The 18,949-nt window shown below is 47.1% G+C and overlaps 1 protein-coding gene across 1 annotated transcript in view; it reads left to right on the forward strand.

Annotated features, from left to right (window-relative positions):
- The window catches only part of wdhd1 (WD repeat and HMG-box DNA binding protein 1), a 110,062-nt gene that overhangs the window by 67,619 nt on the left and 23,494 nt on the right, over positions 1-18,949 (forward strand). Inside the window, 4 exon segments of the mRNA XM_072489704.1 lie at positions 433-641; positions 5,869-6,029; positions 7,293-7,349; positions 17,405-17,448. Coding sequence (XP_072345805.1) covers positions 433-641; positions 5,869-6,029; positions 7,293-7,349; positions 17,405-17,448 — 471 coding nt within the window.

Here is an 18,949-nt window from a genome sequence, read left to right on the forward strand (position 1 = left end):
TCTTGCTTTTTTTCCTGGTGAGTCCAAGATGAAAAGCTTTAACAACATGTCTCTTTTCAGAAAACTCCCTCGGCAGTGCTTAATGTGGATATACAAAAGGAAGAATTCTATTTATCAGGCTAATGTTTTGACTAGAGCACAAAGATGAATCCCAAAACTTCCTGAAATAAAAACAGGAAATACGCGCAGAATATTTGGTCAAAAATGCCTCCAGACTTGCTGAGCGTTGCTGGGGTTTTCATTTTTTATTCCGATTTCCATCATCCACAGCATTTTGCTTTATCTCCAAAATATTATTTTCCCATAATTTTGTCATATAATTTACCTTCTTATGTTTTAGAATTGATTTTTAAATGAAGATTTGTAAAATGAGCAGTATCATTGTACTTTGAAGGTAAGAGGAAAAAAACTAACACATTGTTTATTGTTTAGTTGTCTTGTAAGGTAGAGCGTGAATTCCGCTGTGAAGAACTCTCTGAATTTATGACCCAGAATGTCTTGAATCTGGCTATCAAGTATGCTTCACGTTCAAAACGTCTAACTCTCGCCCAGCGCCTTAGCAACGTAGCGCAGGAGAAAGCTGCAGCTTTGTTGACCATACAAGACGAAGATGATGACTTTCAAGCAGAGCCAAAGGCTGGGTATTGCTGCTTTTATTAATTTGTAGTTTCAATGTATCGGTGAGTTTAGTTGGCTAGGTGACGAGTGTGATAAGAATGGCACCAACAGCATGGTTCTACGATCAATCCTTGACCAGAACCTCCAAGGTTTTGGTGAGAGCAAGTTAGGGATCATTAACATTTTGTTTAAAGTAGGGAAGGTTTGAGAATTAAGACACTTGCATAGTAAAGAAACCATAAGATTCCATGGTTTTGAACAAACAAAAATAAACTTTGCTATACCAAGTCAGGGAGTAAAACAATTTACAATGCCTGTCTTATATTCTAACATTCAGGGTAAGTATGAGTTATATGTGAATTAACAGGCAAAGTGGTTGGACACATCACATTACACAATAAATGACAGATGCAACCAAACCGATCCCATGGATATCTCCAGAATCCACCCAGAAATTAGTCACACTAAGTCAACCAACCTCACTGAAATTCTGTCTCTCTCATGAGGGTTTCCGGTCTTCACTTTCAAAGATCTCACATTGGAATTCACTTCAAAAGTTGCTTCGACTTGGAGGGCTACAACAATGGCCCACGTCAGGGTTTCACTCTCTCCTTTTGCGAATCTGTTCCCCTGATTACACTCAAAGAATCAATTTACAAACACAACTTCAGCTCTTCGGCAGCACCAAGCAGAATACCACCTCTCCAAAGGCCCACAGCACCGATTCAACAACCTTACGCTGCCTTGTGGATTCTTAGGGCTTCTTCTGAGCCGCCCCCTTCAATTACTAGAGCTCACTTGGCTTAAGTGGAGCTTATTTCTCTGCTTCTATCTTTTTCTTAACTTAACTGGGACCTATATCTGTCCCCTGTCTTTGCCCCTTACTTGAGACTTCCTTTAAGGACTTCCTCCCTTGTCCCTCTCTCTGGGGCACTTTGTGACTCTGGCACTCTGCACCCAAGCACTTGACCTGGTTTTTCACACCCTTCTGCCTTTGTGCAGGCAAAATGGGTCTATTCTGGGCCTGAAGAACCTGAAGATGTTGAGCTGCATATGTGCAACCCGCATATCTGAAGTCTGTTGCTGACCTGCCCGTTTGACACAGCAAGGTGGGATTTGTAACACCTTTTTACCCTTGGAAGAAAGATAGCCTCACTACAATGAATGTTTCTTTACAACGGCCTTTACAATGGTTTTACAACAGCTTTACAATTCCTTTACAAGAAGCACTTGACATCATAAACGTCTGACAAACAACTTCTTCCCTACTATAGATATAAACTTTTAATTTGGTTTCACAAGTACACATGTCATATCAAGTTACAAAGATTTAACCAAAACTAAAACCAATCCATGTAACAAGTAGGATCAGCATCATTTAAATCTCACCAAATTATCATAGTTCAGCGTTGTATTCCCACTATTATGATCCTGGACCAGACTCCAACGGTAGCTAGGAGACTGGACTAACACCCCAATATTTTAGTTTATTTGAAAGACTGTGCGGAAAGAAAGAATCGCTCCAGGAGAGTGATTGCATGAAGAATTAGGGCCTGGTTATTTTTAAAACAAAACTTTATTATAAATATTTAACTTCATCCCAAAAAAGCAGCTTGTAATTAGCCCTTAACACAACTATGCAATTTCCCATCAAACAAGAAAAGAAACATGCAGCTCTTAATCCAGTTTAAAATGAGCAGGGCATAGAGTAATACTTGTGATACAAAACAGATTCTGGCTCATGTTTGAACCCCTTCAGACTCTGGCTGAAAGTTCCAAATAGCTACTTCAGCTTGGTTGTTTCATCCTCCTCTTTGGCTTCAGACAAGAATTCTCTGCTTTAAAAATATTATTACTCTTTTCTTTTTTCCCCCTATCCTAATGGGAAAGAAAACTGCCTTTATCGGTGATCTAAAAAACACAAAGAGTTGCCAGATCAAATGTCACACCCAAAAGGCTTTTCTCCAAAATCCTGACTCCACGGCTTCTAAAAAATGGGTCTGTGCATTCCTTGGCACTACCTAGTAATGACCTCACCTCCCCCAAACTAAAACACATTTTCTCTGCAGGCTGCAAAGCATTTTAACTCCTCGGGGACCTCCCCAGGCAAACCACTAAGCATTAGCCCAGAAACATTCCTTGGTCAATTTCCCATGCTAGCTGCTAAAACGACTAGCCCGGCAGAACAGAACTCTCCTTTTTAAAGAAAATGAAACATGACCATTGCAATAAAATACATTCTAAGCCAGGCTTTACCCCTTATATTATCTATTACATTTAGAATCCAATTTTTCTAACATCTTACCATTGTTACACCAGTTATTCCCAGTCTTTAGCTCAGCAACAAGGTTTTATTTAAGTCCACTGTCCAATTGTTCTTTTTGTTAGTGGTTGATGCAAGGACGCGCAGAATCGCCGAGCAGAAACTTATAGCCAAGTTCCGCACACATGAGTGTGGCCTCAACCGGGACCTGGGATTCATGTTGCATTACATTCATCCCCCACCATCGGGCCTGCGAAATCCTACCAACTGTCCTGGCTTGACTCAATTCACACCTCTTTAACCTGGGGTTACCCCATCTCTGGATCTGTAAAGATTTAATCACCTGCTAATGCTCGTATTCCAAGCATTGTCTGGCATCTTTGAATCTGTCTATATATATATATATATATATATATATATGTTTCTGGAACATACCTCTTCATTCACCTGAGGAAGGAGCAGCGCTCCGAAAGCTAGTGCCCTCGAAACAAACCTGTTGGACTTTAACCTGGTGTTGTAAGACTTCTTACTGTGCTCACCCCAGTCCAACGCCGGCATCTCCACATCATAGTAAAAACATTAGTCGCGCTGTGTTTCTCGCAAGTTTCACTTTCTGGTGCAGCCTTCTCTGTGGAAATCCTTGTCACTTGCATCAGTACCATTCTTCTAGCATCTATTTTCTTTACTGGTAACAGCTTTTCTAATTATTACTGCCACTGCTTTACCATTCAGCTTCCAACAATAGACTTTGAGATGCCTTTTCTTACTGCAGTAAAAGCATTCTGGTTTCTTTGTCTACTTTATCATTTTTCTTGGCTGGAACATCTGTTTCTGTTCCTCCAGCTTCACTTCTCTGAGCATGTACGGGAGGCAACAAGGCTGTTCAGCTTTGAATTATCAATCTTTGTGTTCAACGTAGTAAGTTGGGTTTCATAACAATGGGTTCAATTCCCATACCAGCTGTGCTCGTTCTTGGAGGCCTGTCTGCCTTGCTCCAAGCTTGACGTGGAGTGGTGCTCCTCGAGCGATATAACCAGATGTCTCACTTGAACAGAGAGTTGACTATTGTCCTCACAAACCACAGCTAATTTGCCCATGTTCCCACAAAATCATGAGCTATAGGAAAATATACTGACGCAATTTCGCGATTTCCACTGTTCTATCTGTTGAAATCAGATTTTACTAAAGCAAAACTACACACGTACAAAACAAGGGACTACTAATGGTGTACTTCAAGCTGGACTCTGTTTGAGACTGAATTATTTTGATCGTTAGCATCACAGTTGTGATTTTATTTAGTGTGAACACCCAATGCTATTCTAGCCCGATTGCACCATCAAATGAGCCTTTTGAATTTTCTTTTCTTTTAAAAAAAAAAAAAATGTTTATTAAGAATTTTTCAACAAAATTTCCAAGCATACAAACCCCCCCCGTAACACAAAGAAAAGTCGCATAGCAAGACATAAACATATCAAATCAACATAATGCAGAGCTTTGTACATTGGATTCCTCCCGCACATATCAACTTTCCTGAATATTTATGTATTTTCTTGCTCAAGTACCCCCAGGAAAAACTCCCTTCCCTGTTCCCTGTCCACCCTTCTCCCCCCCCCCCCCCGAAAGAGATGCCTCTCTTTCCCCCCCCCCCCACCCCTGGGTTGCTGCTGCTGCTGCTGACCGAACTTCATCTAACGCTCCGCGAGATAGTCTAGGAACGGTTGCCAGCGCCTGGAGAACCCCTGCACAGACCCTCTCAAGGCAAACGTTATCCTCTCCAACTTGATAAACCCCGCCATGTCATTTATCCAGGCTTCCACACTGGGGGGATTCGCATCTTTCCACACTAACAAGTTCCTTCGCCGGGCTACCAGGGACGCAAAGGCCAGAATGCCGGCCTCGTTCGCCTCCTGCCCTCCCGGCTCGACCGCCACTCGAAATAGAGCTAGCCCCCAACTTGGCTTGACCTGGACTTTCACCACCTTAGATATAGTTCTCGCAACACCCCTCCAGAACCCATCCAGTGCCGGGCACGACCAGAACATATGGGCATGGTTCGCCGGGCTTCCTGAGCACCTCCCACATCTGTCCTCCAGCCCAAAGAACCTACTCAGTCTCGCCCCTGTCATATGCGCTCTGTGAATAACCTTAAACTGCATCAGGCTAAGCCTGGCACATGAGGAAGAAGAATTAACCCTACTCAGGGCATCAGCCCACAGACCCTCTTCAATCTCCTCCCCCAGCTCCTCCTCCCATTTACCCTTCAGCTCCTCTACCAAAGCCTCCCCTTCTTCTTTCATCTCCTGGTATATCGCCGACACCTTGCCCTCTCCGACCCATACACCCAAAATCACCCTGTCTTGAATCCCTTGTGCCAGGAGCAATGGAAATTCCCTCACCTGTTGCCTCACAAACGCCCTCACTTGCATGTACCTGAACGCATTTCCCGGGGGTAGCCCAAACTTCTCCTTTTGAATTTTCAAACCTCTCGCCAAAACATCAGGTATTGTACACTGCTGCTCCAGTTTCATATTTCCTGGCAGTTTCCATGTTGTATGGTTTTTTTTGGAGGTCATTTAAAACCACGTCCTTAGTATTGTTCTGTGTTGGGTGCTCTTCTATTGTACTCTTAGGGAGATCAAAATTCCAAACCTGTTTTATTTTGAAATTTCACTTAAGTATCCCATGACCGATGATAAAATCTCGTGTGCAGCATGAGCTGGATTCAAATATAAAATTCTAGGCTGAAATTGGCAGCTTGGAATTTGGGCTTTTTCCACTTTGGTTTAATCTTAAATTCAGTAAATTATATTGTTTTGTATGGATTTCAACTAATTGCAGGCAAATAAATGGAAGAGCTGCAAGTAACCACATAATCCAACCACCTTGTGCGTTTTTCCTGCATTTGCATTGAATTATTATGCATGCAAAAGCAGTCTTGTTTCATTTAAGAAAATCAGCTAGTTCTCAAAACTGTCCTCCTCCTGCAGATACAGAAGGCCAGTGGCCAAATGGAATTCGCCGCATGTGCAACCCGCAACTGAAAGTTGTGTTGGAAAGGAAGACGGTAGTGAGGAAGGTGTTCAGAATTGTGAAAAAGAAAATGGTAACAATGAATTGGATCCTGAGGAAGCACCTTGTGCAAAGAGAAGTGAGACCAACTAGATTTTTAACGTTTTAGGTTTCTTGTTGCATGTTTGGCTTATTTAAGACCCTAAACCAGTTGGAAGTCTCGGGCGGAAGAATTTTACGCTCTCCCGCCGGCCGGTTTGTTGTCGGGGGCTGAGCATAAAATTCCTCGGGTGGGCTTCCAGCTGGTTTCCGTCCACCCGAAAGTTCTGCAATTTTAAGCTGGGGTGGGCGAGGCCTCGGCCAACCAGCTCGTCATTGCCCCAATTGAGGCCCTTGTGGCCAATTATCGGCCATTTAAGGGCTGACTCCCGCACAGAAAATAATGAAATCCCGGCTGTGGCGGGTTGGGAAATCAGGGTGTGGTGGTAGCACTTTCATCACCAGCAACCTTTTTTTTTTAAATTGAGTACACCAATTATTATTTTTTTTCCCAATTAAGGGCCAATTTAGCGTGTCCAATCCACCTAACCTGCACATCTTTGCGTTGTGGGGGTGAAGTCCATGGAGACACGGGGAGAATGTGCAAACTTCACATGTACAGTAACCCAGAGTCGGGATCGAATCTGGGACCTCGGCGCTAACTCCAGCAACCTTTTTTTAACATCACCAAACCCCCCCCCCAAAAAGAACCACAGGATCTTTCTCCCCACCTCAGACTCTGCCACACCAGGTCCCTCCCCTCCCTTCCCCACCATCAGACCCCCAAAACCTACTTCTTTCTGGGATTCCTGGGACTTGGGCTCTGGGGACTGCATGCAGTTCCTGTCCTGTCCACTGCAGCTTCCGCTGCTACAGGGACGGGAGAGCAAAGGACTTCCTCCAGACTGAGGGGTAAATGTTCCACCTCCAGCTAATAGAACTGGAATGTGAAATAGCTGTGTGACAGTCTCTGCCATCCTCAGAATTCTGCCCTAGGATTTTAAAATTTCTGAAGTGTCACTCTCATGTGAAGCTCTTCCCACAAGGACTTTAAATAAAATAAATTGTGCTTCTATTCCTGTAGCTGCATGTCTTCCACTCCATCACTTTTTCTTCCTTTGTGCATAAACCTAATCTGACCCATTTGGTATTTGGATTCAGAATTTTGAAGTAAATAAACAAATGCAAATGTTTGTACAAGTAGGCACTGACGCATGATTTCCTGCAATTTCCAAAAATAATCCCTCCAGTTTATTTGTGCTGGCAATTTGTGCTTGGAAGAAACCCAATGTCTGCTGAAAACAGATTCTTAGTGTTGAGTATTTATTGAATACAACTGACTCATTGTCCTTGTGTACTGCAGGGTTAAATCCATTTAATAAAGATCATATTTCCACAGAAATCATTACTCCAAAATCAGGTATGTCTTGCAAAACTGTTTCATGTAAACTACAAATGAGAATAGTTTGTCATTGATGTAATACACTATCTTTTTTTTAAATATTTCTTTATTCTCCTTTTTCACATTTTCTCCCAAATTTACACCCACCAACAATAAACAATAATCAGTAACAAATATGTCAATCCTCATATCAATAACAACGATGCCATCCTCTCACCAAATCCCAAACAGTAACCCGCATGTTCACATAAACAAATAACAAAAAGGAAGCAGGAACCACCCATAGTCACCATCAACGCACACCGCCTCCCCCCAATGTTCGATGTTGTCCAGTTCATGAAAGTGCATAATAAATAATGCCCATGAATTGTAGAACCCCTCCATCCTTCCCCTCAGTTCAAACTTAACCTTCTCAAGAGTCAAGAATTCCAACAGATCCCCCCGCCAGGGCACAGGGTGGAGAGGCTGCCCTCCATCCCATCAGGATCAGCCTTCGGACAATCAACATCTGCCTCTGCACCCGTTTCCAACCCTGGCTAGTCCGACACTCCGAATATGGCCGCCCGGGTCCAGTTTCACACGCACCACTTTAGAAATTACCCTAAAAATCTCCTTCCAGTAATCCTCTAGCTTTGGACAGGACCAAAAACATATGAACGTAATTAGCCCCCCCCCCCCCCCCACGCAACGTTCACACACATCTACTCCTTCAAAGAATCGGCTCATCCTCGTGAGGTGTGCTCTGTATCCCACCTTCAGCTGGATCACCTCGCGCACGAGGTGGAGGCATTCACTCTCCGGAGCACCTCACACCGGAACTCCTCCTCCATATCCTCTCCCAACTCTTCCTCCCAATTTGCTTTGATCCCTTGCAGTGGTGCCTTCTCTTCCAAAATAGCCCTGTAAAACTGCTGACACTGCCCCCTTCTCCAGTCCCCCTGTCGTCAGCACCCCCTCCAGCAATGTGGAGGCCGGCTCCTCCGGGAAGTTCTGTATCTCCTTTCTGGCAAAATCTCGAACCTGCATGTATCTAAACATTTCCCCCTGCTCCAGCCCATACTTCGCTTCCAGCTCCTTCAATCCTGCAAACCGACCCCTAAGAAACAAATCTTTTAGTGTCTTAATCCCCTTCTCCTCCCATTTCCGAAAATTTCCATCCCACCTCCCTGGCTCAAATCTGTGGTTCCCCCGAATCGGCATTTCCCTTGAACCTGCCCCCAACCCGAAGTGTTGGCGAAACTGCCTCCAAATTCTCAATGAAGCTATTATTACCGGACTCCCTGAGTACTTCCCCGGGACTATCGGGAGCGGCGCTGTTGCTAGTGCTTTCAATCCTGACCCCCTGCACAAACTCTCCTCCATTCTGACCCACTGGGAATCAACCCCTCTGACCCAGCTCCACACCTTCTCCACATTCGCCGCCCAGTAGTAATACATCAGGTTCGGAAGACCCAAACCCCCTGCCTGCCTTCCCCTCTGTAATAGCACCTTTCTAACTCTGACCATCTTCCCTCTCCATATGAACGAGGTAATCCTTCCCTCAATCTCTCTGAAAAAAGCCTTTGGCAGGAAAATCGGCAGGCATTGAAAAATAAACAGAAATCGTGGCAACACATTCATTTTAACCGCCTGTACCCGACCCGCCAGTGACAGAGGGAGACTGTCCCAGGCCAGATCAGCTGTCACTCTCCCCACCAAACTAGAGATGTTGTACCTGCGGAGCCCCCCTCCCACTCCCGGGCAACCTTCACCCCCAGGTACCTAAAGTGAGTCTCTGCCCTACGGAATGGCAGCCGCCCCCCCACCCCTGGCAGAGACACCACAAAATACTCATTCTTGTCGAGATTTAGTTTGTATCCCAAGAAAGACCCAAACACTCGAAGCAGCTCCAATATTCCCCCTATCGACACACTCTGTTCCGACACGTATAACAGCAAATCATCGGCATATAAGGACAGCCTATGCTCTATTTCCCCCTGCACTAATCCTTTCCATACCCCCGACCTTCTTAATGCGATGGCCAACGGCACAATCGCGAGTGCAAACAGCAGGTGGGACTTGGGCATCCCTGCCTATTCCCACGGTGGAGAGAAAAGTTTCTCGAGCTGATGTTGTTTGTGCGGACACTCGCCCTCGGCTCCTTATATAGTAGCTTTACCCAGTTCACAAACCTTGGTCCAATCCCAAACCGCTTCAGAACTGCCATCAAGTACCCCCATTCTACCCAGTCGAACGCCTTCTCGGCGTCCAATGCCACAACCACCTCTGTTTCCTTCCCCTCCGCCGGAGCCATAACGACGTTCAATACACTCCTAATGTTTGAAAAGAGCTGCCTCCTTTTCACGAGCCCCGTCTGATCCTCCCCTATCACCTTCAGGAGGTACTCCTCCAGCCTACCCGCCAGTACTTTCGCCAATACTTTTGTGTCCACATTCAGAACTGATATGAGCCTATACGACCCACACTCCGTCAGATCCTTATCTTTTTTTAGCAACAGGGAAATCAATGCCTGCCCCAAAGTTTGTGGCAACACCCCCTTCCCTATCGCCTCTTCAAACATCCCCACCATCAGGGATGCCAGCTTATCCTTGAATTTTTTATAATATTCCACCGGAAAGCCATCCGGCCCTGCCACCTTCCCTGACTGCATCCTCCCAATCGCATCCTTTATCTCCTGCTCCATTATCGCTCCTTCTAATGTAGCCCTGTCCCCCTCCCCTAACCTCGGGTACTCCAGCCCATCTAGAAATCCCTGCATCTCACAGTCTCCCCAGGTCCTCTGACCTGTACAACCTCTCATAAAATTCTTCAAAAACCTTGTTAATCAGATCCGGAGCCACCATCAACTTCCCTGCCCTATCCCTCACCTGCACAATTTCCCTTGCCGCTGCTTCCCTCCAGAGCTGACCTGCTAACATATCTCCATGTTCGTAAACTGCACCCCTTGCTCGTCTCAGTTGGCGCACCACCTTCCTGGTAGATAGTCGGTCAAAGCTCGCCTGTAGTTCCTTCCTCTTTTCCAGCTTTGCTGGGTCCCCATCCTCTGCATAACTCCTATCTACCTCCAACATCTCATCTATTACCCTCTGCCACTCCAACCTCTCCTCTTTGTCCACCCTGGCCTTCAACAAAATCATCCCCCCCCCACCGCCTTCAGAGCCTCCCAGGCGACCGTCTTCGACACCTCACCTGTACAGTTGAAACCTACATACTCCTTAATTACCTTTTCAATTTTGTCACACAATACTTGGTCCCCCAAAAGTACGCCGGCCTCTGCGCTACCCCCTTCTCCAGCACCATATCCACCCAATGCGGAGCATGATCTGACACCTCAATTGCCGAGTAGTCTGACCTCTTAACCCCAGCCAGCAAAGCCTTCCCCACCACGAAAAAGTCCATCCGCGAATATACCTTGTGGACTGCTCAAAGAAACGAGTACTCCCGCTCCCTTGGGTGCAGAAACCTCCAAGGGTCCACCCCTCCCATTTCCACCATCAGCCCAGCTAACACCTTCGCCCCCCCCCCCTGATGGGACCAGTGAGCGCGGCCGTGACCTGTCCAACCTTGGCTCCTGCACCAAGTTCCAGTCCCCTCCCACTAACAGTTTGTGTGTGTCCAAGTCGGGGATGGCCCCAAACACCACCTTTGCGAATCCCACATCATCCCAATTCATCCCAATTGGGGCCATATACACTTCACAGCGCCACTAACCTCCCCTCCAGCGCCCCTGTCACAATCACATATCTACCCCCCCCGATCTGCCACCACCTTCTCCATCTGGAAGTGTATTCTTTTGCTGACCATTACCGCTACCCCTCGAGCCCTTCCGTCAAGTCCAGAGTGAAACACCTGACTAACCCAGCCTTTTTAAAGTCTCACCTGGTGTAATACGCTATCTTTGGGATGTATTTTGTGAAATCTGCTCAGTACAAGCTGAACCTCTATTTATGTCAAATGCAATGGATTTTTTTTTAATAAACAATTTTAATGATGTATTTTTGGCATTACAAACAACAACAAATATGCAAAGAACAAGAAAAATAGTGCAACCACCGACTCCCATCCAACCAAGACCCGCCTAATTGACCCCCTATTCTACACTACCCTAACCCTCCGCGAAGAAGTCGATGAATGGTTGCCACCTCTGGGCGAACCCTAACAGTGACCCTCTCAAGGCGAACTTAATCTTCTCTAAGCTGAGAAAGCTTGCCATGTCGGTTAACCAGGTCTCCGACTTCGGGGGCTTTGAGCCTCTCCAAGCTAGCAGTATCCGTCTCCGGGCTACCAGGAAAGCAAAGGCCAGAACATCCGCCTCTTTCTCCTCCTGGATTCCCAGGTCTTCCGACACCCCAAAAATCGCCACCTCTGGACTCATTGCCACCCTTGTTTTCAATACTCTGGACATGACGTCCACAAACCCCTGCCAATATCCCCTAAGTTTTGGACATGCCCAGAACATGTGTACATGGTTCGCTGGTCCTCCCGCACATTTTACACACCTGTCCTCCACCCCAAAGAATCTACTCATCCGGGCCACTGTCATGTGGGCCCGGTGGACCACCTTGAATTGGATCAAGCAGTGCCTGGCGCATGTTGCGGTCGCATTGACTCTTCCTAACGCGTCCGCCCATATGCCATCCTCCATCTCACCACCAAGCTCCTCCTCCCACCTACGCTTCAGCTCCTCGGTCTACGTCTCCTCCGCCCCCATAAGTTATTTGTAGATGTCCGAGACGCTCGCCTCTCCCACCCATCCCCTAGACACTACTCTATCCTGGATCCCCCATAGTGGCAGGAGTGGGAAGGATGATACCTGCCTGTGCAGAAAGTCCCGCACCTGTAAATATCTAAATTTGTTCCCCCTTGCCAACCCAAACTTCTCCTCCAGCACCCTCAAGCTAGGGAAGCTCCCCTCTAAGAACAGGTCCCCCATCCTCTCAATTCCCACCCTTCGCCGTACTCGAAACCCCCCCATCCAAGTTCCCCGGAGCAAACCGGTGATTGTCACATATTGGGGACCAGACCGATGCTCCCACTGCTCCAACGTACCTCCTCCACTGACCCCAGATCCTCAAGGCCGCCACTACCACGGGGCTGGTGGAATATCCCGCCGGCGGGAACGGCAGAGGTGCCGTTATCAACGCCCCCAAGCTGGTGCTCCTGCATGAATCTGCCTCCATCTGCTCCCAAACCAACCCCGCCCCCACCACCCACTTCCTTATCATGGCTATGTTAGCCGCCCAGTAGTAATTACTGAAATTCGGTAGGGCAAGCCCCCCCTCCCCCCGATTCCGCTCTAGTATCGTCTTCTTCACTCGCGGGGACTTACCCGCCCCCACAAAGCCCAGGATGATTTTGTTAACCCTCTTAAAAAAGGACCGCGGGATGAAAATTGGGAGACATTGAAATACGAATAAAAATCTCGGTAGGACCGTCACTCTCCCAGCCAACGACAGCGGGAGCACATCCCATCTTTGAAACTCGTCCTTCATCTGTTCAACCAACTGGGACAAGTTCAACTTGTGTAACTGGCCCCAGTCGCGCGCCACTTGTATCCCTAACTACCTGAAACTGTCCCCTACCAACCTAAACGGCAGCTCCCCCAGCCGACCCTCCTGACCCCTCGCCTGGACTACAAACACCTCACTCTTTGTCATATTCAGTTTATATCCCGAAAACCGGCCAAATTCCCCCCAAATCGCCATAATTTCACCCATCCCTGCACCTGGTCTGATACGTACAAGAGCAGGTCGTCCGCGTACAGCGAGACCCTATGTTCCACCCCTCCCCACCGAACCAGCCCTTTCCAGCCCCTTGAAGCTCTCCGAGCAATTGCCAGCGGCTCTATAGCTAACGCAAACAGCAGTGGGGAGAGTGGGCATCCCTGTCTTGACCCCGGTGCAGTCTAAAATAGTCAGAGGTCGTCCTATTCGTCCTTACATTAGCCTCCGGGGCCTGGTACAACAGCCTAACCCAGTCGATAAAGCCCCTACCGAACCCAAACTGTCCCAGCACCTCCCATAGATTGTCCCACTCCACCCGGTCGAACGCCTTCTCCGCATCCATTGCCACAACTACCTCAACCTCCCTTCTCTCCGGGGGCATCATAATCACGTTGAGCAGCCTTCTTATATTGGCCACCAACTGCCTGCCCTTCCGGTTTGATCCTCCATTATCACATCCGGCACACAATCTTCAATCCTGGAGGCCAAAACCTTGGCCAGCAACCAGCCGTCCACATTAAGCAGTGAGATCGGCCTATATGACCCGCATAGCTCCGGATTCTTGACCCGCTTCAATATCAACGAAATAGTGGCCTGTGACATTGTCGGGGGCAGCACTCCTCTATCCCTCGCCTCATTGAAAACCTTGACCAACAACGGCCCTGATATCCCCGAGAATTTCTTATAGAATTCCACCGGGTACCCGTCTGGCCCCGGGGCTTTACCCGACTGCATTGCCTTCAAGCCCTCAACTATTTCTTCGGCCCTAATCGAGGCCCCTAGCCCATTTACTAGCTTCCTACCCACCCTTGGGAAGGTCAGCCCGTCCAAAAAGCGTCTCATCATCTCGGGCGCCGTGGGGGGTTCCGAGCCATAGAGCCTACTGTAAAAGTCCCTGAACGCCCTGTTTAGCCCAGCCGAGTCCCCTACCAAATTCCCATCCCCATCAACCACCCTCTCTATTTCCCTGGCCGCCTCCCACTTCCTAAGCTGCTGTGCCAGCATTCTGCTGGCCTTCTCCCCGTGTTCGTAGAACGCATCCCTCATCTTCCTAAGCTGCTCCTCTGCCTTGCCTGTGGACAGCACCCCGAACTCCACCTGCAGCTTCCGACGTTCCCTTAAGAGCTCCACCCTCGGGGTCACCGCATATCTCCTATCTATCTGTATGATCTCCTTAACCAGTCGGTCCGTCTCTGCCTTATCCGTCCTGTCCCTATGAGCCCGGATCGAAATCAGCTCCCCTCTCACCACTGTCTTCAGCGCCTCCCAGACCACCGCTGCTGAGACTTCCCGCATGTCATTAACCTGCAGGTAGTTCTGAATGCACTTCGTCAGCCTCTCGCACACCGCCTCGTCCGCCAACAAGCCCACCCCCAACCTCCATTGCGGGCGCTGGAAGCTCTCCTCACTAACCTGCAGTTCCACCCAATGTGGGGCATAATCCAAAATAGTGATGGCAGAGTACCCCGAGTCCATCACCCCTGCCAGTAAACCCCTGCTCAAAATGAAAAAGGCAATCTGGGAATAAACCTTGTGAACATGCGAATAACAAAACTCCTTCCCCGTCGGCTGCCTAAACCTCCATGGGTCGACCCCCCTCCCCCCATCTGCTCCATGAACCCTATCAGTTCCTTTACCATTACTGGTATCCTCCCTGTTTTCGACCGGTCCAGGCCGGGGTTGATGACTGTATTAAAATGCCCTCCCATAACCAACTTGTGTGAGCCCAGGTCCGGTATCTTCCCCAGCACCCTCTTTACAAATTTCACATCGTCCCAGTTTGGTGCGTACACGTGAACCAAGACTACCTGCCTCCCCTCCAGCTTACCGCTAACCATGACATAACGGCACCCCCCGTCCGAGACTATACTGCCCACCTGAAATTGCACCCGCTTGTTAATCAAAATCGCCACCTCTCTAGTCTTGGTGTCCAGCCCCGAATGAAAGACCTGACTGACCCAACCTTTCCTTAGCTTGACTTGATCCGCCACTTTCAGGTGTGTCTCCTGTAACATTACCACGGCCGCCTTCAGTTGGGAGGCACCGTGCCCCCTCCGCTGATCAGCCATCCCCTTTCCTGGGCCCGCCTCCAGCCCATGCACCGCGTCTCCATCGACTCGCCTCCTGGCAGCCCCCACCCCGACCTCCTCTCTGTCCTGAAACCTAAGTCCCTCCCTCGTCAGCAGAGTAACTCTTACTCTTTCTCTCTCTTTCCCCCCCCCCAAGCAACACCACTTTGTAACCTAACCCCTGCCATATATTAATCATATGCACACATCCCTACTGTGCTTCCCTAGACTAGCTTACCCAGCTAGCCTGGTGGCCCTCGCCTCCGGCGCCAAGAAGTCTCCCACCTATTGTTCCCCCACTCCCCCCCCCCCCCCCCCCCCCCCCCCCCATCGCAACCAATTCCCTCATCAAACCGACCCCAAACAATCGCACAATTACCATAAAAGACAGCCCAAAACGAAAAACCCACAAAGAACACCCCAATAGTGCAAATCAAAGTAATACAAAGTAAAAAGCCCCACCAGCCACCTCCACAAAAACACCGAAAACCCACAGAAACCGAATAACTTTTACTTCCACTATCTTCAACCAAATTCAAATGCAGAAGGGAAACGACAATCAAAACATTTTAACATCACTCAAAAAAGTTACAACTAGAGAGCCAGTGTATAAAGCTATGTAAATATACCATTTTGCATTGTATGTATCTTGCTCAGTGCGATTTCTTGTTATTTTGTTACGGGGGGAGGGGAGGGGTTATTGTTTGTAAGGGAGAAAAATTGTGTTGTTAAAAAACCTTAATAAATATATTTATTTAAAACAAGTTACAACTTAAAACAAAAAGTTCAGCACCATTCCTTTCTTCTTGGCAAAGTCCATCGCATCTTCGGGCGACTCAAAATAATGGTGCTAGTCCTCGTGCGTAACCCAAAGACGCGCCGGGTATAGCGGCCCAAATTTCACCTTCTTGAACAGGATCGCCTTCACTTGATTGAAGCCTGCCCTCCTTCTGGCCATCTCCACGCTCAGATCCTGATAAACACGCAAAATGCTATTGTCCCATTTGCAGCTCCGGGTATGCTTGGCCCACTGGAGAACACACTCCCTGTCCAAAAATCTGTGGAACCAGACCACCATTGCCCTGTGGGGGGGGGGGGGGGGGGGCTTCATCGCTATCGCTATCCCTCTATACGCCTTGTCCACCTCCAATGGTCGAGGAAAAGCCCCCTCCCCCAGAAGCTTCTGAAACATACTCGCCACAAACGCATCAGCCCCTTCAAGTAGACCGACAATTCTTAAGTTCTGCCGGCGAGCTCTGTTCTCCAGGTCTTCCACGTTCTCCAGCAGCCTTTTTTGCTGATCCTTCAGCATCCCCACCTCCAGTTCAACCACCATTTGGAGGTGCTCCTGGTCCGCCACGCTTTCTCCAGCTTCTGAATCGTCCGATCCTGGGCATCCAGCCTGCGCTCCAGCCGACCGATCGATTCCTTTATCGGGTCAAGACAGTCCCGTCTCTGTCTGGCAGAGCCCTCTTGGATGACCTGCATCAGCTCCTCCGTTGATGGTTGGGCCGTCGCAGCAGGGGTCCGAACATCAGCCGCAACCTCCACCCAGCCCTTGCTAATCTTCTTATTTCTTCCTTTTCGATCCCTTGGGGTTCTCCGTTCCATGCACCAATGTGTGGATCCAGTGCCAAATTGTCTGCGCCTTCAAAGCCAGTGCTCAAAACCGCAACAAAGTCGGGGGGAAAAGGTCCACAAGTTCGGCCAGAGCGGGAGCCACCAAATGTGCGACTTACTCCTTCATAGCCGCCACCGGAAGACATCAATGGGTTTTTTTTTTTTTGAAGCCTACAATATCTTTCTAATAAACTGTTAATACTTGCAACAAAAAAAAATTGATGTAATTGAAGATCCTTCCATTATATTATTTTTTTTCCAATTTACTTTGCATGTTTAAAAGCGTGATTTTAAAAGTAGCTTGACTTTAGTGTCAGTAGATTTCAACCAAAAGCAGTAGGCTTCAATCCCATCATTTGGCATAATGAGTTTACACAGCAATATTTCATACCTTGTATCATGCGCATTTGTGTTTGATCAACTGGCTGGTTGGCTAACAGTATAAATTGGATTAATGGACCATTCATTGCAAACTGAAAGTAGATGCTTAATCAAGGATTGTTTCCTTTTAAATGCTGGCAGTGTCTAAATGATCGCATCATCCAATCATTGATACATGGAACAGTGTTTATTTTTTTGTTTCATAGGTGGGATTGAAAACTAGTATTTGATTTATGATGCAAGTTCTAGTTTTCTAACTTTATATCTCTCCTTTCAACAGTAACTCTTACAAACAGCATGCTTGCACGTTCCAATCCCTTTAAGGTAAGAAATCTTCATAGATTTTGCAATTATTAAATATGATCTCTAATTATACTAATAATTGAATACAGGCAGAGGTTTGATTAGAAAACAGTTGGTATCCACGCGAGAAATTCAACATAACTTACAGCCCTAGCAACGTAACTGCAATCTGCCCTCCCAGGAGATAAAGAGGAAAGAGATTTTTCAGGGAGGCTTCTTCCCAAAAGAAGAAGAGAGCAAAAATAACAAACAGTAATAGTTTTGTTATTCACAGACTTTGAAGTATGAATATCAGAGTCTGAAAATAGATGGATTTGATGTACGAATACATACTGATATTGCACATTTTATTTCTTTTTTTTCTGCATTGAGAAACCTACATAAGGGTTCAAGGCTGAAACAAGTAGGAATGTAATATTGGGTAAATCGGGAAGGAGTGATGCTTAGGTTTTAAAGAATTGCAAATAAGAGGGGAAGAAGAAGGCTCAATGGTATGTTTATAGTGTTCTTTCATTTTAAGATCTTTGAAAATTGGCGTAAGTCGAAAATTCAGAGAGTCCTGATTCCAGTGCAGCAAGGATTTAGAATGGTGGGTGAGCATAAGTATTAGCATAGACAAGAGGAATCTTCAGCCTTGAGATCACGATATGCTGATCTGGCCGTGCTTCAAGAGGAATGAATGCTCCTTGTGTGTGGTATGAAGAAAGTTGGTCAATGTAGAATGGTATTTGTCATCAAAGGGAGAGGCTTCAGTTGAGCAGAGGAGATGACGTGAAAAGGAGAGAAAGCATCCTTGGAGCACCTCTTGAGTTGATGGAGAAATAGTCAGCCTTGAAACACAACATAATTTGTGATTTGCAGAAGGTGATGTGCTAATTTTTCCAGGGTATTGCCAAATGTGATCGGCAGAGTGATCAAAGGCAGAGAGAGGTTGAATTCGAAAATAGACAGCAAGATAACCAGTGGAAATATATTAAAAATGATTACTGGTCATTGATTAAAACAGGACTTTCAGGATACTAATTTAAAGTCTTGCATAATTTTAGAAACCGCACAAAGGCAGTAAGTGACAAGGGTAGGGAAGGATAATCATTTTTAGGGATAGATTGGAATGGCACAAATTTCCAAAGAAAAGTGGACGAGTAAGAGACTGAGGTAAACTTACTGTACAAATGCCATTTGGAGATGTATATTAAGAATATTATTTTATGACATGCCAAAAATTAAAAGTGAGTTGCCACTCCATACAGTGTTCCTCACAAAGGAAACGGGGTGTTGTTATATGGTGCACAGGTAAAATATAATGGCCAGAATCTTCCAAAGGAGTGTCAAATCACCGTCAGATTGCCACTCTGCTCCTTTTGCCCCTCCAGAGCTCTGCATTTCTGGCGGGGCCTCTGATGCCGGCTTCTCCAGAAATGCAGAGCGTATAATCCCCGCAAGAGCTATGCTGTAGCTCTGGATGGGAGAAGGCGAGCCTTCCCATCTTTTTATGACAGTTGCTGTCATATTCTGTTAAGTA

Source organism: Scyliorhinus torazame, chromosome 2 (assembly GCF_047496885.1).
Source record: "Scyliorhinus torazame isolate Kashiwa2021f chromosome 2, sScyTor2.1, whole genome shotgun sequence".
NCBI classification, from domain to species: domain Eukaryota; kingdom Metazoa; phylum Chordata; class Chondrichthyes; order Carcharhiniformes; family Scyliorhinidae; genus Scyliorhinus; species Scyliorhinus torazame.